Here is a 23,164-nt window from a genome sequence, read left to right as displayed (position 1 = left end):
TGATGCCGTGATACGTTTTGTATTTGGGGGCAGAGCTGGAGATCTCCTTCCTGACAGGCGCACCATCCCTCCCAGGGCAGCCATCACCCACGATCGCTGAACTCTCTCCCACAGAGACTGAGCATCACCTCACAGACCTCCTCAATGGGGCACACCAGCAGGGTTCTTCTCACTTACCAACCTGAATCCATCTGCCAGCTCGGATCAAAGGGTATGCAGCAATATCCTTCAGACAATGCTCGAGGAATATCATTTCATATAATAATGTTTCCATCAATTGAAGCAATAGGGAGTTTGAAATTATAGGGGCTGGCAAGAAAGAAGAAAGAGTCTATGTTGTTGAGTAAGGACAGACATTATGGTTTGACAAGCAAATGGAGGGCAACTTGACATTCTTGCATGAAAGGGCTGAGCACTTGGACAAGGACTAAATCCAAACCCAAGGTTGCTGCAGTATTCAGACTGCTCCTGAGGGATGACAAAAAGTCATCCCTGGACAGAACTGATCAGAGGGGAGGTTGAGGGGCTTGCTTGACAATTAATTTCCCCACTCTAGGTCCCTCTTGAACCTCTGATTCAAGAGATGACGTAATAGGTAACATAGAATAATTAACATAATTAACTGCCCAATAAATGTGTGTGTGTGTGTGTGTGTGTGTGTGTGTGTGTGTGTATGTGTGTGTGTGTGTAATATTTGAGGGGAATGCTTGAGGGGCTTCATTGGTTAAGCATCTGCCTTTGGTTTAGGTCGGCCCTGGGTCAGGCTCCCTGCTCAGCGGGGAGCCTGCTTCTCCCTGTCCCTCAGCCCCTCCCCCCCAACTTGTGCTCTCTTTCTCAAATAAATAAATAAGAGAGAGAAAGAGCGAGCACATGCACGTGCATGTGGTGGGGAGGGGCAGAGGAAGAGAGAATCCCAAGCAGAGCCTGATGCAGGGCTCCATCTCACAACCCTGATATGAGGACCCCAGCCGAAACTGAGAGTTACATGCTCAACTGACTGTGCCACCCAGGTGCCCCCAATAACTATATTTTTTCAAGAAGAAATAATCCAGTGCTTGAAACAGGAAAGGGTACTCCTGGTCGACCAGAAATCTGAAAGATACCTAGAAGATTATGGTGGCTTCTGCTTTGGTGGCCCCATGAGCCACGCTTGCCGATGTTCATGCCCTATGGTTGATCTCTACCGCCTGGACTCTGGACTTGGCATGTGGCTGGCTTGCTTTGGCCAATGGGACCTTGGACAGCATAATTGAAAAAGAAGTTGGTAAGAGCTTACATGTTAGAGTGTGTCCTCTGGGGATACTGTCTTGGAGCCCAGCCACCATGCAGTGAGGAGGCCCAAGCAGCCACATGGAGAGGCGGATGTGGGAAAAAACCAAGGGTGCTGGCTGACAGCCTGAGCTGAGATCTCAGCCAGTAGCCAGCACCCACATGGAAGAAGTTTGGTTCAGACCTCCTTACCCTCCCAGCATCAACACCCCATGAAGCAAAACAGCTATATGGTCAACCCACAGAATCATAAAAAAATAACACATTTTTGGTGTTTTAGGCACCGAAGTTTGGGGTGGTTTGTCATGCAGCAGTGGACAACTGAAAACAGAAAGCAGAGATGGAGGAAGAGGAGAGGAAATGTAAACCTTGAACACCAAAACGCCTCCCGACGGAGACAAGGAGCAGGTCCAAGTTCAGAGTAATTAGATGCAAAGTGAAGGCTCTGGACAGCACTCAGGGAGGGGCAGCACCGAGAACTGCTCAGTCAGCCGGTCCTTCTCCGTCTCCAGGCACGAACATGGAGTAGCTGGAAGCAGGGTGTTCACACGCAGCATTAATCAGGAAGCCAGCTCTCTGGAGAAGGTGGGCAGTCTGCCTTGAGAATGTCTGAGGCAGGTTGTAGGGCCTGGGAATGAAGCAGAACCTGCTGGGACAACTGTGAGTCTCTAGCTTGCCTAACTACTTGCCTCTTGTCCTGGTACCCAGAAAGGTTTCTACATTCTGAAACTGCATGGGCATAGAACCCTCAGACAGCTCTGTCAGCTGAGAGAGACCGGATGCGGGCCAAAAAATCTGCAAAGGCACTCAGGAAAGCTACCCATGCTAATTTACATAGCCTTTCAGTCACATCTATAAACAGAAAAACAAGGTGCTAAATATATTAGGAAAATCCATAGCGTGGAAGAGGAGACTCACGTTGAATAGAAAAATTGACCTTGGAGGAAATAGAAGCAATTTAGGAAAGAAGAGAGGACTTTATAAAAATTGCAATTAATATCCTTAGAGAAACTTGAGGTGTGTCAGCTGAGGAAGGGGAAGGAATGGCCATCAGAAGGGAACAGAGAACAAGAGAAAGTTCTTGGAAATTGAAAATGGGATTGCAATAGCAAAAATTCAATTAATGGGCTGAATAATAATTTGGACGCAGCTAAAGGCCAAGCAGTTAATCTAGAATCATGGTATCTTGAAGGATGTAGAGCAAGAAAAAGAAAGAGGCAGAGAGTATAAGAGCATGGAGGAGAACCCAAGAGGTCCAGCATCGGTCTGATTAGGAAAGAATAGAGAAAGTAGGGAGAGAAAATAACCAGAGAAGGAACAACAATATTTTCTTAAGCTCAAGAAATGCATGAGTATTCAAGACTGAGAAGGCCCACTAAACAAAATTAAAGAAAAGACTAAACTCTTCCCACTAAGCTTTACCAACCTCCCTTACCCTGATCTACTCGTTGCCTTTTCCCAGAGCACTTTCCACCTGCTATCATGCTATACAACTTTCTTAACCATTACGCATATAGTCTGTGACCTGTCTTTCCCTGCTAAATTGTGAGCTCCAGGAGGACAGGAATCTTTGCCTGCTTTGTACCTTGTTCAGTGAAGCCTGGCACCTGCCATCGTAGGCATGAGTAAATATTTGTGTGGAATTGAGTTAAAATCCAGATAGACACATCCTGGTAAAATTTCATAACTCCAAATATAAACAGGAAATCCCAGAATCTTTGGGATTTCCTGCAAAAGGACTAGAAACAGAACTGTCATCTAGCATTAACAACAGTGGAGCTTGGAAAACAAGCAAGTTGCTCCAGTCTGCACTCTGAGAAACACTGTCCCAATCCATGGCTAGAGACAGACGACACCTGCGAACCTAAATTAGACATCGGGAAGAGGTCCAGTTGATCAGCAGAGGAACCTGAAGGGAAAGTCAGCCATTTCCCCAGAACATGCCGGGAGCAGAAATTCAGATCTCGAACAGCGGTATAGGATGGGTATAGTTTTACAAGGGAGAGTTCTCCCCCTACTCTGAGTTCAAGCCGTGACACATAAGCTTCATTTTTAACTATTAAATGATGGGAAGTGTTTTGCTGGTTCAACCTTTTATCACAGGTGTGTGCCTCCTTAGAAGTTCCAGCTGTCTTCAGGGATGTCAGTTTCAACCTTCTGCATCCAATGAACTCGAAGCCGGGCCTCCCAGCCTGGTATAGACATAAAAAGCAAGTTTTCAGGTTTTTGAAATGACAACCTCCCGAGAGCTGCATGGACCTATCACTCACAGAGTTCAGGGCCGCGAGTTTGATTTCTTCTTAGCCTCTGGGGGCTTTGCTTATGTTTGTGCAGGTCTGGCCATGTGCTTAAGTGATTCTGTTATACAAATTATATGTGAGTATTTTCATGTTTTTTAGTGGGAGAGTTTGCACTTTGGTCCGGATAGCTCAGGACTTCAAAAAAATTAAGCTATCAAATAACAGGTGCCCCCCCAAAAGGGCATTTTCAGAAATCAAGTTCTCAAAAAATCAACCTCCCTTGAGCTTTTTCTCAGAAAGCTACTGGAGAATGTGTTCCACTCATACAGGGAAGTGTCCAATGCAGAGGAGGACATGAGATTCAGAAACAGAAGCTCCAGCCCATTAATAGGGCCAAGGGGTCCCCGGGACGAGGGGTAGCGGCTGTGTAGCCTGGAGAACAAACAACTCAGCTTAGGGCAGGAGAAAGGCAACTCCAGGAGAGCCGTCTCTAGAAAATTATGGAATTGTTAGGTGACCGAGTGTTTTGTGTGAAGGTATTTAGAGAGGAGAAACAACAGAGTTTGAGGCTAAAGTAGTGAGAGGAAGTCGAAACTAAGCACACCGTCTCATTTCCCCATAGTAGAAAGTCAGTAAATAACATCGAAACCTGAACAAAATCACGACATAGCAGTGTCAATGTGTTACTTGGAAATATGCAAGCAAAAGCAAGCATTGGAGGATGTTGCCTTTGAAAGCAGAAATCAAGGGTGGGAAAGTAGGACAAGGGACTCCTGCCTTCATACCAAGCCTTGCAAATCTACTCTCATTCAATACATGTATAACTCTGATAAAAATAAATGAGTAAATAGAATGGGTATGATAGCATAAGACACAATACTCATTTCATTGTTGAGTTTTGCAGCAAGATCCAAGACAGGCATCTTTGTGTAAGTGTTCAAGAGATTACTCAGTTTTTCAAAGGCAGCTCTCAATCCTTTGATGTTCGAATCACCATCTTCGAAGCACACATCACATCTTCATCTTTGCCACTTTGTTCTTCATTTGTTAATTGGTTTTATGATCAAATTCTTATTTGTGAATAAGTCTTTCTCCCACATCGCTTTCATCAACTTTATGAAATTCTGCAACCCAACAATCCAGGAGAGGCAGAAAAAAATGCCATTGACTCAATGGGCCCGGATAGCCTTTGAGGCTAATCCAGTAGGGACCATTTTCATACTGAACCAGTTCATTAGTGAACATGTAGAGGGTTGATGACTTTTGCCACTTTACATAAACTCAAACTATGGGGTCTTGAATAACGAATACTCCATAAGAATTCTGTTAGTGGTGAAAACTGACTGTCTTAATGGTCACATTCACAGCTTGCTCATTGGTTCACCACCTGCTTGATGCCCAGAGTGGAAGAAACTGGCCTAAAGGTGGGCAACAGAAAGGAGAGGGGGAAGGAAAGATCGGTAAGGACTACACAAGCTCTACATTTTACGACCAGCTCCAAGCCCTGGTGAGCTAGCCGAATGCCTATGCAAAGGACCGAATGTAAAACCCATCCATTCAATACATGTTTATTTATTGAATGAATACAGTGTGCTGCACCCTGTTGTAGGCACTGTGGTTATAAAAATGGGAAGTCTGAACAAGTTACCAACCCATTCACAATCTAAGTCTCAGCCCACTAAGTCAATGATCACAAAGTTATACTTGAGAAGGACAAAAATAATAAGGTTCAAAGGCACACAGGGGAGGGAGTGATTAATTTGGCCAGGGAGGCAGGCGAGTCAGAGAAGTCTTCTCAGGGGAAGTGATCCCTGAAGGACCAGGGCAGAGAGAGCATCTCAGAAAGAAGTTCCCTAGGATAGAAATAGAAAGGAGAGGCTAATTAGGACTCGAATCCTCAGAGCTTGTGGATACTTGGATGTGAGGGGCAGGGACCAGAGGAGAATTTAGGAGTGGCAGCTGGCTGGGGAGAAGGAAGGGACAGGGACCTAGGAGGCTAAGATATAGTGAAACCTGTTGGGGTTCTTCGCTAAGGCTCAAAGACGGTCCTCCTCCCTGGCGCTTATTACTGCTCAAATAAAATTAAGTTTTATAAACTAGGAAAGAAAGAACTGCTGGGCAGTCGTAAGAAATATCAGATCTATTATATGCTTGACACGTTGTATTCTGTGTCTCTCTTGATCCTCAAGCAACCCAACTGGACGGCCTTGCAGTGCTGTTCGGAGCACTTTGAGTTGCAAGTGATAGAATGTGTAACTCATGCTGGGCTTCAGCCATGAAGACATTTGAAAATCTGACGTAACAAGAATCCTGGAGAAAGAAGTTTCCCTGTGAGCTGCAGCAGCTCGAGGATGTCACTAAGGACCCAGCTGCTTTGCATCTTCCTAATTCCCATGCTCAGCACAGAGGCTTTTCCCTCTTAAGCTGGTCAACACGCAGCTCTTTCCTCTCTCGGCTTTTATTTTTTATGTTTTTAGATGTACTTATTTTTTTTTTAAAGGTTTTATTTATTTGAGAGAGAGAGCACGAGTTGTGGGGGAGCAGCAGAGGAAGAGGGAGAAGCAGGCTCCCCCCTGAGCAGGGAGCCTGATGCAGGACTTAATCCAGGACCCTGAGATCATGACCTGAGCCAAAGTCAGACACCTAACCGATTGAGCCACCCAGGTGCCCGAGATTTAATTTTTATTTTTAAGTCATCTCTACACCCAGCCTGGGGTTCGAACTCACAACCCTGAGATTAAGAGTCACAGGCTCCACCGACTGAGCCAACCAGGTGCCCCTCTTGGCTTTTATTTTTGACTGGACTGCAAAATGCTTCCCAAGAGGCTGCTCCCAGACTTCTTCCGTCTCATTGGCCAAGCTGGTTGTGTGCTCATTTCAGAACCAATTGCTAGTGGAAATGGCGAGACTTCAGCCCATTACAGTTTTTCTCTGAGGCCGGGTCCCTTCCTTCTAGGTGTTGCTGCCCAATAGAATCGGGTCTTACAGACCAGAAAGACGAGATAAGAGGTGGGTAGTGGTCTTAAGTCATATTTCCTGCCTTTAAGACCCAGGCGGGGCAGGGGGGCGGGGAGACAAAAAGAAATGATCCAAGTCAGCTTCCTCCTAAACACCTCTTGATAGCCCGTACCATGGGAAGGAAAACAAAAAGGCCTTATCTATGCAAGCCACTTGCCAGGATATAACTGGTCTATTTAAGTTCCTTATGGAAAACATGCCGGGAAGGCATGACTTCGTGGGGCCTAGCCTCCGGAAAACACAAGCTTCAGCTGGGTCATTACCGGAGTATAAAATGAAGCCGTTTCCTGACCCCTTTGTGTCTGCAGCATCCCACGTGCAGCACTCCTGAGCACTAATGTTCGTTCTGGGCCAGGGCGCACCTGTGCGTGATGAGGAAGGACCTGGAGCTACACCGGGCATCCCAGACTTTCGTGCCTCGAGTCTCCAAGTTTCCCGTATCTTTGGAATTACGAGAAAAGGCCAGTCCTGCACGAGATCTCTGATTGCGTGTGAGTCTGACGGAAAAACCCCGACTTTCTGTGTTCTCTCAGGTAGGTGAATTGCAATGTTGTTATCCTTGTTTGAGAGATGAAGCGGCAGCTTAGCCAGGTGAAAACCTTGCCCACACTCACCTCGCTAGCAGGAGCAGACCAGGACAGGAAGCAGGGCTCGGGCACTTGTAGCCAGAGCACCCCGCTGAGTCCAGGACAGAGGTGCAAGCGCATGGCTTCCCTCAGCTCTGAACACGGTTTATGACGTACAGAACACAATTCTGTTGCATTCGGACATCAGTTGGTCTATTGAGGCCACAGGATAAAGTCAAACAGCCAGACATTCTTTCCACTTGATTACCAGGATTTCAGCTGGATTTTTTTTTTTTTAAACCAGGTCATAGCAATTCACTTTAGAAGGTGTTGAAGGAGGGAAGGAAATGTCATTGGCTCGGTCTGATGTGCTCGTGGGACTCCAGTAGGCACATTTCTAGAGGACATTTGGATATCCAAAACAAGGGTTATGCTAAGAAGAATGATCAGGGATGAAGACAGGGGTGGAGGAATCGCCCACATTGGCTGAAATCATGGGAACAGATGAGGTTGTGCAGAGAGTGAGTTGGGGGGGGGAAGGGGAACTAAGGATAGAGCCCTGAGTAATATCAATGCTGGCTGGGGACAGACAAGGAGCTCCTCATGCAAGAAACTGAAAAGGAAAGATTGGAGAGGTATGAAAAAAAAAATCACAAAACTGCAGCACAAAACCCAGGCAAAGGGGGTGGTCACATATCACACCCAGCGAGGTCAAATGAAGTGGCTGGAGAGACTCACTGGACTTGGCAGTTGGAAGATGAGCAGTCAACGGCCTGAGGTGCTCGGGGAGCACTAGCCAAAGCCAGACTGTTGTTGCCTGGGGAATGGCAAGAGATACGGATGTGCAGTGAAGATTCTGTGATAGGAAGGAGGAAGAAAGGGGGCCACTTCAAGGCTGACAGAGGGTTGAGGACATCTTTTCTGTTAGGGGACATACGTAAATATTTGTGGGTACCAGGAGAAAGTGCCAGTAGGAATGGAGACATTGAAGTCACCAGAAAGAAAAGAGATAGTGCGGCCAGATAGCAAGGGCATGAACTCGAGAGCAAAAGCCGAAAAATCAGCCTCAGAAAGAAGGTTCGTTTCAGGGGCCGATGGGCAAGTAAGAAGCAGACCTACTTAGAACTGGGTTAATCTCCTTTCTGTTGCTGGGAAATGAGTAGAGAGGGGCAAAGTTAAATGAAATGTCTTCACATCATCAGCCTGGTCTATATTTACTTTCCTGTAACCAGAGAGGCGGCGTGTCCTGGGGATGCGGACTCTGAAACCCAGCCTGCTGTTTTGAATCGCATTTCTGGCCATGACACGCTTTTTCGTGGAAGGTCCTATTTAGATCCCTGCAGCAGAGTCTCGGCAACTGCTCAGTCCCTGCGGCTTCTCTCAAAGGCTCAGAACGTGTGGGGCAGATCATCCCAGCTCCTGAATGTCCTTGGAGCCCTAATACTATTTTTATGAACATGACAACAGCTTTGATAATGGGGGTATACACTGGACTAATTTGGGTTTGTTATCTTATTCTTGATTGCATCAGAATAGTACATGAGACAGCTGATAAGGAGAGTACAACGGGACAGTTAAAATAGATTGAAAAGGGAAAGAGAAGCCACAACAGTGACAAAAATTCAAAGACTGTTTAACGTGCCACGGTAATTACGGGAATGTAAATGCAATTTGAAAAATGAGGCACCCTCTATTAAATAATCAAAAGCAAATTCAAATGATCCAATCTGTGTGGGGTAGACTTTAGGAAAAGAGCAATACAGAAAGTGCCAGTGAACACTTAAGTTGGTTCAGTTCTCTGAATAATTGCTAACGTTTACTGAGCATTTACTCTGTATCAGGCACTGTTCTGATGTGTCTTCATCTAATCTTCACTTAACTCTTTGAAGTAGATTATGTCCCTATTGTCATCTTGATTTTCCAAATAAGGAAACTTTTCCAAAGAAAGAAACAGAAGAGTTCAGCAAATTGTCCAAGGTCATGAAGCAAGAAAGTGACCAAGCTGTGATTGAAACCAGGCAGCTGGATTTCAAAGCCCTTGTCCTTAACTAATACTCTATACCAGCAGGACCCCTTTACATTCTTAAAGATTAGCAAGCCTTTCATGATAAAAGCACTCAACAAACCCAAAGCTAGTATACTCAACAATAAAAGACTGAAAACTCTACCCCTAAAATCAGGAACAAGACAAGGATGCCTGCTTTCACCACTGCTAGTCAACAACACTGTACAGGAAGTCCTAGGCAGAGCAAATATGCAAGAAAAAGAAATACAGGCATCCAAATTAGAAAGGAGGAAGGGGGGATGCAATTAAAGGAAAGGAGGAAGTAAGATTATTTTTTAAAGATTTATTTATTTTAGAGAGAGAGAGAGAGAGAGAATGGAGGGGGTGGGGGCAGAGGGAAAGGAAGAGAGAATCTCAAGCAGACTCAATGCTGAGCATGGAGCCTGACGCAGGGCTGGATCTCACCACCCTGAGATCACAACCTGAGCCAAAACTAAGAGTCAGATGCTTAACTGACTGCACCACCCAGGCACCCCAGTAAAATAAATTATCTTTATTAACAGATAGCATCATATATAGACTATCCCAAAGAAGACACCCACAAAAAACCTATTAGAGCTAATTAATGGATTCAGCAAAATCATCGTATACAAGATTGACACACATAAATCAGTTGTATTTCTATATACTCGCGATGAACAATCTGAAAATAAAATTTCTTTAAAAACCAATTCCACTTATAATAGCATCAGAAAGAATAAAATACTCAGGAATCAGTTCAGCCAAGTTGGTGTTAAGACTTGTGCACTGAACACCACAAAACATTGCTGAAAGAAAATAAAGACCTAAATACATGGAAAAGACATTCTGGGTTCAGGAATTACAAGACTTAATACTGTTAAGATGGCAATACTGCCCATTGTAAGCTACAGATTCAATGAAAACAATGAAAATCCCAATGTTCTTTTTTTGCAGAGATTGACAAGTTGATTGTAAAATTGATAAGGAATTACAAGGGGCCCTGAATAGCCAAAATAATCTTGAAAAGGAAAAGCAAAGCTGGGGGACTCACATTTCCCAATTTCAAAGCTACAGGAGTCAAGACAATTTGGTACTGGAATAAGAACAGATATACAGATCATTGGAATAGTATTGAGAGTGCAGAAGCAAGTCCAAAAATCTCTGGTCAACTGGTTTTCAACAAAAGTGCCAAGACCATTCAATGGAGAAAAGAAGTTTCTTTAACAAATGGTGCTGTGACAACTGGATATCCACATCAAAAGAATGGAGTTAGACCTCCACCACACACAATATACAAAAAGTAACTGAAAATGAATCATAGACCTAAAGGTGAACGCTAAAACCGAAAACTCTCAGAAGAAAACATAGGGGTGAATCTTCATGAGTTTGCATTTGGCAAGATATTCTTAGAAATGACACCAAAACCACAAGTGACGGAAGAAAAACAAAACCAATGGACTTAATCAAAATTAAAACTTCTGGGCATCAAAAGACACTACCAAGAAAGTAAGACGACAACCTACAAACTTGGAAGAAATATTTGTAAATCATATATCCGATCAAGGTCTGGTATCTGGAATATAGAAAACTGTTACAACTCTATAACACAAAGGCAGCCCAATTTAAAAATGAGCAGAGGATTTGAATAGACAAATGGCCGGTAAGCACATGAAAAGATGCTCATCACTAATCATTAGGGAAATGCCAATCAAAACCACAAATAAGATGCCACATCACACCCACTAGGATGACTACAATCAAAAAATAGGAAGCCACAAATGTGGAAGATGTGGAGAAATTGGAACAGTCCTACATTGCTGGTGGGAATATAAGACGATACAGCTACTCTGGAAAATACGTTGTCACTTCCCCGAAAATGAAACGTAGAGGGGCGCCTGGGTAGCTCAGTGGGTTAAGCAACCAACTCTTGATTCGGGCTCAGGTCAAGATCTCAGGGTCCTGAGATGGAGCCCCGTGTTCGGCTCCGCCCTGGGCCTGAGGCTGCTTAAGGGTCTCTCTCTCTCCCCCTCCCTTGCCCCTCCCCTCCGCTCGTGCACGCATGCGCTCTCGGTCTCTCTTGAAACAAACAAAAATTATATGTAGCATATCATATGATCCCATAATCCTTCTCCTCTCAGACTTTCCAAAGAACTCAAAACACATATCCCAACAAATACTTGTACACAAATGTTCACAGCTACTATTCACAGTAGCCAAAGGGCGGAAACAACCCCAACGTCCATCCACTGATGAAAGGATAAAGAAAATATGGTCTATCAATCATACAATGGAGTAGAAAAAAGAATGAATTACTGATACATGCTAATCGTGTGAACGAACCTCAAAAACATTGTGCTAAGTGAAAGAAGAGTCACCGAGTGGGCGATTTCCTTGATATGAAACGTCCCAAACGGGCAGATCCATGGAGACGGAATGCTGATGACCTACGGTTACTAGGGGCTCAGGGGAGGGAGGAATGGGGAGTGACTGCTGAATGCACATGGAGTTTCGCTCTGGGGTGATGAAATGTCAAAACTAAAAAGAGAATGGTCGCACAATAGAACGAGTGTGTAAACGCCCTGGATTATGCACTTGAAAATGGTTAATTTTATGATTATGAATTTAACCTCAATTTTTAAAATGTATTCATTTAAGGAAGTATTGAGGGTGTGCACGAGCCTTTGTTTATATGGGTTATATCTATCAATATTTGTTGTGTTAGGAATCAAACCTGGGAAATGTAAAATATCTTTAGTCATTTGTTTTAAAATAAGAACAAAAATGAATATATAGAAATAAATACGTAAAATTTTAAAATAAGAGCAAAATGCTTTTATGGAAAATAACTGTATTTTCCACAACAGAGATTAGTGAAAAGAGTGGTGTTGTTTTACATTTTTAAAAACCTCTCGAATGCCTGGCTTCACGGAAGACAGCGGATTCTCTCTTCTGCACTCAACCTGTTAAAATACCCCACTGTCAGGCAGCTTTAGGAAAGCCTCAGCCAGCGCTCCTGCGACAGTGAGTGTGAAGAAGGTAAACTATGTCTGTGTTACTGTGAAAGTAGTTTTGACCTCACAGAACCCCTGGAACCCCAAGAACCCCAGGGGCCCCGATCATATTTAAAAGCTGCTGCTGAATACTGTGTAGGAAGCGACAGCATCATGGGCATAGGACTGGTGCAGTCACACAGGACCCTGTGCTTGGAGAGCCCTAAGTCTGAGATATTATGCTCTGCAGTCCCCATCTTAAATTCCTAAGAATTTTGTCTTTGAATTTATGTTTTGTAGGTGAAGTCTGATGGGACAGTGGGGCATGCACTGAGGCTCAGAGAGTTGGCTCGTGCACTGTCCCCCTCCTGCTGCCTCCCTGCTTCCCAGGGACCAACTTAAGCACCTGTAACTCCCTCTGGTGCCCTGGGCCTTACCTGGCCTCCCCTCCCTGCTCCTGCCCAGCAACCACTGTCATCCTCATCCATGGGTGCGGGCCTTGGGTTAGAATGGGAAGGATCTGAGTTGGGCACACACACCCCGTGCTGATTCAGGCGAAGGCCTGGCGGCACCTGATCTCACCCAGGAGTGGAAATGCTGTGATGCATTCAGCAGACAATTCACAGGGTAAATCCCTCACCCATGGCACTCACCAAATCCTGGCACAAAGGTTGCAGTGCCCTTGGGTGCCCATCCTGATGGCTTGGGGCAGCAGGTCTATGGGAGGGGAACATCCCTGGCACCACTCAGGTGGCTGGCTGGAGGGAGGATGCTGGCAGCTGGTATGGTCCTTACCTGCTGCTGGGGAGATGGGCCGTGGGGGCACCTGTGAGGTGGGCACTCAGCCTGCCAGTATCCCTGTGCTAGGGATAGGCACGTTAAATTAAATAGCAAATAGAAAACACCAGGACAAGTGAAGAGAGAATAAGAGGGAGAGACAGTGGAAAAAATAAAAAAGCTTTTCATTTGAGTACCTTAGTGGTACTTCTTTACAGCTTTTTGGATCAAGTTCTGCATTTTCATTTTTTAGGGGGCCACAAATTATGTAGCTGGTCCTGCATACAGTCTCTGAGGAAATAATTAAGAAGACACCTGAGTGTTTCTGCCCTCTGTCCTAATAAAGCTACAAAAGTAAATTATCCCGAGCAAATGAATTCAAAGGGCAAAAAAGCTGCAAATTAAGGCACTTAGATGTATTTCTTATTCTAACACAAATACAACCTAAATGATCAGTAATAGAAAAATCACTGAGAAGAATTAGTTTTTCCTTTACCTTCCAAAATCTGCTGCTCTCCTGAGTTTCTTTCTCTCATCTCTGTCCACTGAAGAGAACTAGAAATAGCAACCAACCCAGAATAAGTGAGCTCCCTTAGAGGCCAGATTCTGGTTTCTAAATATATTTCCCACTGAAGGGAACTGAGGTTCCTTAGAGAAAAGGCTGGTTCCAGGTCTGGGGCAGCAGATGCACATCTTGCATCAGATCCTCCAAAGCAAGGGAGTTCTCAAAGACTACTGTCCTCGTGTCCTACGATTCAGAAACCCAGCACTTTGAGCAACGACTGACAATGAAAATGCCTAGACACCAAAACTGAAAACAAGCCCGGGGGGATAGGTGGAATGATGACCGTGGAACAGTGTTCGTTGCCTGCATACCTTCCGTATTTGAAACTTGATGGCAAGGACTGTCATTCGTCTTCTAAGATTTATTTATTTATTTTAGCAGGGGAGGGGCAGAGGGAGAGAGAGTCTTAAGGAGACTCCATGCTGAGTGTGAAACCCAGTGTGGGGCTCAGTCGTCTAATGACCCTGAGATCATGACCGGAGCCAAAACCAAGAGCTGGACACTTAACCAACTGAGCCTCCCCAAGATGGCCATTCATCTTCTAGAGCAAAACCTGGCACATGGTTATTGTTTGGGTGGGTTAGATAGATGGTCGGATGATGAATAAATTGACAAAGTAAAAGAAACAATTAAACTGTTTTACTAATGAATAAAGGGATGATGGTGGGAGTTGCAGTGCCAGGAGATTTCTTCTCAAATTCTATTCAAATACCTAGAAAAATTCCTAAAATGAACTATTTTCAGCAGCAATGAAAGTTTACAAGTTGAAAAAAGTCAAAGAAAAATCAGAAGAAGAGAGCTGCAAATGTAGTCACACTAGAATCAAGAGTGCTGCAGAAATACAGCTCCTTTATTTATTTTTAAGTGATCTCGTCTTTCCAGGTCCCACTGATCAGATGACAAGGAAACAAATGTATTCTAGTCTATTCCAGTACAATTAGTCCAAGCCAGGAATGTGACCGATCCCTCTAAGTCAGACTGCCTCAGAGGCAAAATGACTCAATCCATCACCCACGCACCTCTCCAGCTTATCTCTAGGAGAATTGGGGTTCAGGGAAGGGGCCCCATGTAACCTCAAGATTTTGCCGCCTCATGCTGGCCCTTGGGTACGTGTGACCAGTGACCACTGAACTGTAATTGGCCTGGGCCCTGGCTTCTGGTGTCCACAGCTGACCCTGCGATTGCTGTCACCTATAGTCCAGTCTTGTTTCTCTTGGTTGGAGCCTGAGGGTTGCTCTCCAGCTGGCCCTACCTCACCTTGGCTTTCACTGACCTATGGGCTCCACTGAATCACTATCACATTATCTGTCTGGCCCCTGACCAGGAGGTCCAGGCAGTGGGGTCACCTTACCCTCATCCCTTTAGATCCATGGCGGGGCCGCTGGCTCTCAATCCTGCATTCCTGGGGGCTAAAAGAAGGTCAGGAGTGAACATGGCATCTTCTCCCTAGCCACCCTAATTTTAGACCATTCACCTTGATAAAGAGGGAAACATTCACCCTTTCTTGCTCCAGGAAGATAAGCCTTCCGTTCTGGAGAGAGAAGGCTACAAGGGAACATTATGTAAGAGGAAACTAAAACACAACCATTTATCATGTGCAAAACATTGTCACCAATATTCAGGCAAACAAAAACTCATCTAAGGAAAATGACAGTAAAAGCCGGTAAGATCCTAAGGAAAACTTCTTGACTAAACCATCCCGATGAAATGCAAGCATTTGGAGAACAAATCTCCAACATTTTTTTGGAAAACTCTAATGGAGTCTAACCTTCACTGAAACCTGCACAAATCCTACGTGTGTAGTTTAGTGACTTTTCAAAATGGGTTCTATGCCCCATTAGTGACAGCCAGATCTAGAAACAGAGCATCAACAGCACCAGAAGCCCACCTCATGCCATTTCCATTGCTTGGCTTCTCACGCCAAAGATTAATTTCTTGGTTCTGATCTTTACATATGCAGGATCATACATCACATACTCCTTGGCGTCTGGCTCTTTTTATGCAATATTAGGTTTGTGAAATTCCTCTATTCTGTTACATGTATCGATTCATTTAGTGTAGATTTCCATTGTATGAGTATGCCACAATTTATATTTCTGTTCTACTGAAGAGGAACACTAGCCTCTAGTTGTTATTACAAATAGTACTCCTATGAACATGTCTGGGCATGTCTTTTGGTGAACCTGTGTACATATTTCTGTTGGAATTATCCCTAGGAGTCGAATCTCTAGGTCATAGAGTATAGGTGTGTTCGTCTTTGGGAAATAATGTCAAATGGTTTTCCAAAATGATTGTGTGGATTTCTCATGCCCATCAGGCTAGCCTGAGCATTCTGATTGTTCTTCATCACTGCCAACACTTGTTATCACCAATTGATTTGTAGACGTTGTGCCCCCGGGGTAGTGTATCTTACTGTAGTTTTAGTTTACATTCCCCTGAGGATGGTGGTGTTGAAAAGCTTTTCATGGGCTTTTGACTTTTGCATTACCTCATTAATGAAGTGCCTATCCAAATCTCTTGCCCATTTTGTATTCAGTTAGCTTCCTTTCTCTTATCAATTTATACACTTGGGAGGATAGTCCTTTGTCAAATATACGTGCTGCGATTATATTTTCCTAATTTATGACTTACCTTTTTTATTCTCTTTATTGGCATCTTTTGATAAAGAACTTCTTGATTTTAATATAATCCAACTTATTCATTTTTCTTTGGTAAGTGAAATGTTCTTTATTTCCTTTTTGTGACATTTCTGTCTGTTCCAATATGTTCTTCTGTGTTTTTGCTGTAAGATTTTTTTGGAGGGGGCCTTTCACATTGGGATCTGGAACGGATTTTTGGGGGATCATGTGAGGTCCACCATTTGGAAAAGAGGGAAAAGAAGACATATATCTAAGAACAATAGGCCGGGGTTTAAAAAAGAAGTTACTATAGAAAGTTCATAAAAGATATATGAAGTTATCATTAGAACAATTATTGCAGCATCCACATAAGCCGCCCTCAGAGTGCCCTGACTTCGATTTCTGCTTGGTTAACAAATCAAGCTTCCCCGTACCTTCCTCTTTATTGAACAACCCCTGTGCGTTAGTCAACTAAAAACCGAACATTTAGCTCTGTCCTACTGGCCCAGAGTAATGCATGCTCTAATGGGGTCAGAGGAAGGGGGCGAAGTTTTGACATAAGATGATGGGTTCAGGGGGTCCATGAGAGTTTTGTAGGATCTGGGGTTCCTAAGAAAAATGGTGGGAAAGCAATAAAGATAAACCATGCCTTGGGCTCTGGGGCCAGCCACCATGACAGATGTTGGAGTTAAGAAGCCAGGGCTATTTGAAATTACAAACAGCTTTCCCATATTCGTCTCCCAGAAAGCTGAATCAAAGGAATGTTACTGCCTGAGAAGACTTTCGAGATCGGAGAGGTCCACAGGTAAGGGCAGACGTTATCTCCTGTTCTCAGCCAGGAGCCAAATACCTCAGTGCCAGGAATCTGTTTGGGGTGGGTAGACCTGTCCCCTCTCCCAGGTGAGGCCCAGACTAGAAGTGTATATCAGTCATTCAATTCTCATGCAGGTCCAGAAGAATGACTCGTAGGCCAAGTCAGAAGAAAACATTCTTTCTACACGGAGACGAGTTGTGTCTGAGGAAGAGCTGTGGCCTCTCTCTCCTCTTCCTGAAGAACGGTCTGACATCTAGTGATGGAGTCAGACGTAAAGAAGAGAGAGACAATCCATGAAACATCCAGGTAGCCCAACGCCACTCGGAGCCCAAGACAGAGGGGACGGTCCAGGCAGCAGGGGAGGGGAGGGGCTCAGGGAAACGTCCTGCTGGAGTCTGAGGAGACATGAAAGCAGATAGGACAGAGGAGAAGGATGAAAGGACACAGGAGAAGGCCCTGATCTGGCTGAGTGGGGAGAGCGGACCATGGGGAATCTGGGACAGGGGAGGTCAGCATAGTGAGAGGCCAGGCTGTGGAAAGATGGTAGAGACGCAAGCTGCTTTGGACTAGGGGTGACCCTCTACCTGTCTGCTCTTTAATTCCTAGGGGCATGCTTCCAGAAAAGTCTTCTCAGAAAGCCTCCAGGAAACCCTCAGAAACCACTGACCCTAAACAAGGAGGGCAACCTCCCCTGGGTTTTTAGGGCCTAGGCCAACCATACCTTTCTGAAATATGTTGATGCTCAATTGGAAACAAGTGAAGTGTGGGAAGAAAATTACTACGTCAGCTCAGAGATCTTAGAACTAATTCTCTGCTCTGTGTTGGTGCTAGAATGAAGTTTGCTGAAGATTGGGACTAGTCTGAGATTTACAAGAAGGGCAACCTTGGGTCCTTCTGACTCTTACCCTCCCCTTCTTCCCTGGAGCTCAGACTCGGGTCACAGGCATAGTTGCAGCCTTATGAGCCGAGGGTATGATTTCACATGCTTATCAGCCTCTGTGGGACACGTGAGTCTTTTCTGCCTTTAGCTTCTTGACCTTAGCTTCTATTTATACCTACGATGCTCATCCTTTCAAATCGAGGGTAATCCAATAGCAGCTACATTTTCATGCTCTCCTGGAATATAAAAATCCTAAGGACATAATAATTGCCTTTTATATTTTTTAAATGTCTTCTCTGTCTTTGGCATTAAATAAATTTCCAAAATAGATCTCTTCCTCCTTCTTTCTCCTGCCTGCCTTTCTAGAGTTTTACTAAATGTTTTTTTGCCAATAGGTCTTTTTCTTATAAGTCCTCGCATTTGTTCTAATTATAAACTAGCACACATGGTGACATATATTACTTTCCTAGGCTGAGCTCCAGAAAGCAATGACAAGCAAAGAAAGAAGAGCTCCGTAAGGAAGCTGAATTTAGTCTCGGGCATAGCACATTGCCTTTGCTGCTGCATTTTTTTAAATCCAAAAAAGATGTTTTATTTCTAGCTGAGTAGGTCCCAGTGGGTTTCCCCCTCCTACTACATTATTAGCTTCTTTGGGGCATGTAATGTGTTCTAGTCGTCTTTGCAATCTCATGTGTAGTGCCTTGCACCTAAGGGCAAGTAGAGTGTTGACCTGAATTAAGTTGCATTTGGTCAAATGACAGGTGATCCCTAATAGCAGCTCAGAGAAAGGCAAAGAAATAAACCATCTTATGGCGTGGGCATGCTACTGTCCTTGCCATAGCTTACCACTTAGCTAGCTCAAAAGTTGTATGTAGGCACATCTCAGAGTATTTTGACTTAAAAAAAAATGACCCTTTCTTACCCTCAAATAAAAAAGTAAGGAGAGAACTCACTCACAATCCCATCCCACTGCAAAATACCATTTTAATAACAGTGGTTATAAACCTCCGGTCTTTTATGTGCATAATTCAGACATTTAAACAAGATGTGTACTCTGAGCTCATAGGGCAAAATGGGAGGCTGCACACTCAGCATTATGGGTTGAGAACATTCTCTCATATCAGTAAACACTCTTCAATAGGCATTTATTGCCCCATTACATGATTGATTGTTCAATAATTTACTTAACCAATCATCTGTCCAGGTTGTTTTCATTTTTAAAAAGTATAATGGTTTGATATCCTTGTTGTTGTTTTTAAATTCTGTACCCAGCTCTTATTTCTTCAGGATATATTACCATAGGTAGAATTGCTGAAACAAAAGATATGTAGATTTTAAACTATAGACAAACATTTCTGAATCACTTTTTTTTAAAAGATTTTATTTATTTATTGGAGAGAGAGAGCATGAGCGGGAGAGGTAGAGGGAGAAGCAGACTCCCCACTGAGCAGGGAGCCTGATGCGGGGCTCAATTCCAGGACCCTGAGATCATGACCTGAGCTGAAGGCAGACACTTAACCAACTGAGCCACCCAGGCACCCCTTCTGAATCACCCTTAAGAAAGGTTATACTTCTGTGCATTCCATGTTCATGTCCTTTGTTTGTTAAAAAAAGGAGATGGGTGGTGTTTGGTCTTATTGATTTCTAAGGGCTCTTTATATGTGAAGGATACTTCCCTTTTCATAAAATCATAAATTATACAATCATTTTTCCTGGTTTGTTTTTTTACTTGTAAGAATATTATGCTTTATGTGTAGATGAATAGAACTTTAACATTTTATGTAGTCAGATCTGCCAGTATTTTTATTAATGGATTTAGTCTTTGGTGTTCTGTTTAGAAAGGCATTCCCCACCTCAAAACCAGATCATTTCACTTGCACTTTATTTTGGTTGTTTTATGTCTTGTTTTTCTTTTTCTTCTTTTTACTGTCATCTTTTATATATATAGATTTATTCTTGCAGGTATATATTTTGGTGTACAAAATGAAATATAATCTAACTCCAGTAAAAAAATATATATATATAACTGGGCCTGTTTCTGGACTTCTTAGTCTGCTGTATTTGTCTGTTTATGTCTGTATCTGTAATGTATAATAGATAATATTTATTGATCACTTACCTTCTTGCTGGGCTGTTCTAACTGTTTTCCATACATTAATTCAGTTAACTGTCACATCAAGTCTATGCAGAGGCAGATTTATCATGAAACCGATGAAGCTTAAGCCTCAGGGCCCTTCAGTTGCACAAACCTCCTCCAAGACCCTGAAAGGGGTTCTAGCAAGATACTCACACGATGTTATATTTTTCTAAAATTTGCAGAGTAAGATATTGCAATGACAATTGGTTAAGACTGCTGTTTCTGACAATTCTTCCATCCCAATTCCCCTATATTTCTGGGAGGCACTGGAGTGGCCTCTGGCATTAAGGAGATTTGAGTCAGGAATACATTCCGTTAGGTTTAGTAGGATTTCCTCATATGGTTATCAGTCACTTATGCTCAATGCCCATTATAGAAATAGCTTCCATGAATACTCCTCCTGCCTGTTGTGACAACTTACCCAGCATCACGAAACAAAACTACAGGCCAGAACTCTTTTTCTGTTTGTTTGTTTTTTTTAAGGATTTTATTTTTAAGTAATCTCTATACCCGACGTAGCGCTATGAGAGTATCAGTGGATCCCTCTGGGACCCAGATCTAGTAGTACATGGGTAGGGGAGGAAAACAAGGTTAAAAGTATGTGGCAACAGAAGCTAGTGTGTGGAATATTTTCTAGTCCATCAAAGTGTAAAATCTGGTTATGAACACCTGGTCAAAAATGAAGTCTTCTCTTGTCAGGAATAGTCTTGATAATTAATTGATTACATTTAAAGATAATCATATTCCTTTGAAACAGGAATCACACAAAATAACATTTATTGGAATGCCTGCGTTTGTGAGGTGCAACTCTGTTGCAGTCCTGTTTAAGGGTCAGTTTACAGCTTGTACAGAAAAGAAACATCACAGAGGGTTAAGAGGGTGTCCCAGACTTCACAATAAACCTGAAAACGTGCATATTATCATCAACAAGTTCTGGAACTCAAGAAACTTCGCTTAACAGACCGTAATGGATTTTTTGGATCCTGCTGGAGGAAAAACACAAATAATTCTTCTGTTTTTTTCTCTAGAAAATGACATACCAAAATCATTTTCATGTGAAGAGACAATCAAAGAGCATGAAGCCAAAACTGCGGGGGTGGGGAAGTATTATAGAAATGTTTCAGGCAGTTACCTGATAAAAAAAAGATAATGTTATTTTCTGGGTTTGTGCTATTTGTGATATTTTTCAGCTTTTTAAAAATGTGTGCTTTGTTATGATTGTTTCCTCATTATAGATTCTTCTAATTTTTCTAGTAAGTTCAAGCAAAAATTTGAAAGACTTGGTGCAATGAAGACCCATATACTCCAAATTTCTATTTGATTTTGCATTATTTTTCTTGTATAAACTTCAGACCCATAAAACCTGTGTCTGTGATATTATGATAGAGCTTTTATTATAAAGTAATAATAAATTTACAGACAAGGAAACTGGCGCAGAGAGAGGTCAAGGTCAACAGTTGAGTAATACATTGTCATGTAGGAGTATTACCACACTATAATGCCCTATTAAATTTTGCATTATATCAGCTGTATAGCTCATTTTATTTTATTTTACTTTATTTGTTTTAAAGATTTTATTTATTTGAGAGAGAGGTATGAGCGGGGGGAGGAGCAGGGGGAGAGGGAGAAGCAGGCCCCCCGCTGAGCAGGGAGCATGACACGGGGCTCTATCCCAGGACCCTGGGATCATGACCTGAGCTGAAATGAAGAGTTGGACACTCAACTGACTGAGCCACCCAAAAAGATGGGAATTCCAATCTTCTTTATTACAAATAAAACTGTCATGATATCCATGTACTTAAGTCATTTCACCAAGAAATCAGATAAATATCCAAGAGGGAAACTATTGTGTCAAAGAATATATGGAGGCGTCTTTTTGATACTTGGGTCAAGATGTCCATATTGGAGGTAATAATTACCAATACCATTTCTTTATATTGAACTACCTTTGAATTATTTGAATAAATTTTACTTAGTTGTGGTTACTCATGCTCTTCATTAGTGCCAAATGTGATTTCCTGTTACTGTATTTGAGATTTCCATCTTATATTCATATATGTGTTTGGTTGATGTCTATTTGTCTACCTATGGTTTCCTTTCTGTGAGCTCTCTTAGGTTTTAGTGTCAGAGTTAACCCGTAATGTGAATTTGGAATCCATCATCTAAGCTCTCGATAGTTCATTTAGCATCGATTCTTTGAACATTTGAAGGCATTCTGCTCCCAAACTGCTTGGCCCAGGAGGATTTCACAATGTATTAAGCGAAAAAAAAAAAAAAAATCAAGTTTCAGAAACAATATGTATAGTGTGATACTGTTTTTTTATTTTTTAAAAATTGTATTTAGGGGTCTATGTTTTAGATAGAGAGATGCTAGACAGACAATGTTCTTAAGTATACAAGGTAAAGTTTAAAAGTGTACATATCAAACAGACAGTGGCCGTGACCCCTGCCGAGTGGCTGCCCAGGAAAGGCAGGAATTGTCAGTCTCTACCTTTACCTTGATCTCTATATATTCCTTTACAAGGTTTTCACATTTTACTTTTCAATGGAGGTAAAACTTGCATATAGTAAAGGACACAAGTCCCAAGTAGAAAGCTACAATAAGCTTGCATATGTGAGTACTTATAGCCCACTGTATTTGCTAAAGATGACTTAGCAAGGTCTCCAGTCCCATGTGGCTTTCTCACAATGTGGCTGGCCACTCCCCCATCAAGAGTAAAATCTGTGTCCCCTCCTTTTGAACCTGGGCAGGGCTTTGTGACCCCCTCATTGTAGAGGTGATATGCTGTGTGACTGTCAAGGCTAGCTCACAGAAGGAGATAGAACCTCTTCCTTGTGCTCTCTCTCTCAGGCCACCATGTGCCCTTGGAGCCACCAGGCTGTGAGGAAGCCCAGTCACATGGAGAGGCTCATGTGGAGAGAAACCAAAGTTCTGGGTCCTCAACTCCAACTGAGTTCCCAGCCAACAGCCAGCACCAGCTTGCCAGCCATGGGCATGAGCCTTGGAAAGGCATCTTCTAGCCCTCAGTCAAGCCATCCCAGATGATTCTGGGGGAAGCATTCCCTGCCAAGCCCTGCCGACACTGCAGATTCATGAGAAAAACAAGTAATTGGGGGCGACTGGGTGGCTCAGTTGGTTGAGCATTAGACTCTAGGTTTTAGCTCAGGTCATGATTTCAGGGTCGTGAGATCAAGCCCCATGTGGGGCTCTGCGCTGGGCATGGAGCCTGTTTAAGATTCTCTCTCCCTCTGCCCCCCCCCCCC

General features: G+C 43.2%; 1 protein-coding gene and 1 long non-coding RNA gene across 4 annotated transcripts in view; one reads left to right on the top strand and one right to left on the bottom strand.

The window, feature by feature from the left end:
• Positions 1-13,456, bottom strand: part of TM6SF1 (transmembrane 6 superfamily member 1) — an 83,376-nt gene extending 69,920 nt beyond the window's left edge. Inside the window, exons 1-3 of one of the 3 annotated variants that reach the window (XM_057303822.1) lie at positions 13,383-13,456; positions 3,361-3,461; positions 178-309 (exon numbers count right to left, since the gene is read on the bottom strand). In XM_057303822.1, the coding sequence (XP_057159805.1) occupies positions 178-191 (14 nt within the window). In that variant the 5' untranslated portion in view covers positions 192-309; positions 3,361-3,461; positions 13,383-13,456. The remainder of the gene's footprint in view (positions 1-177; positions 310-3,360; positions 3,462-13,382) is intronic. The other 2 variants (XM_057303821.1, XM_057303820.1) reach the window with 2 other exon arrangements.
• Positions 1-22,179, top strand: part of LOC123000123 (uncharacterized) — a 31,466-nt gene extending 9,287 nt beyond the window's left edge. The window contains exons 5-8 of the long non-coding RNA XR_008956158.1: positions 4,877-4,969; positions 6,836-7,060; positions 17,018-17,189; positions 17,490-22,179. This is a non-coding gene — a long non-coding RNA (uncharacterized LOC123000123). The remainder of the gene's footprint in view (positions 1-4,876; positions 4,970-6,835; positions 7,061-17,017; positions 17,190-17,489) is intronic.
• The last annotated feature ends 985 nt before the right edge of the window (positions 22,180-23,164 follow it).

This window comes from Ursus arctos, unplaced genomic scaffold (assembly GCF_023065955.2).
Source record: "Ursus arctos isolate Adak ecotype North America unplaced genomic scaffold, UrsArc2.0 scaffold_28, whole genome shotgun sequence".
In the NCBI taxonomy this organism is placed as follows: domain Eukaryota; kingdom Metazoa; phylum Chordata; class Mammalia; order Carnivora; family Ursidae; genus Ursus; species Ursus arctos.
The sequence above is the reverse complement of the archived record's forward strand: the minus strand, read 5'-3'. Positions and strand labels throughout refer to the sequence as shown.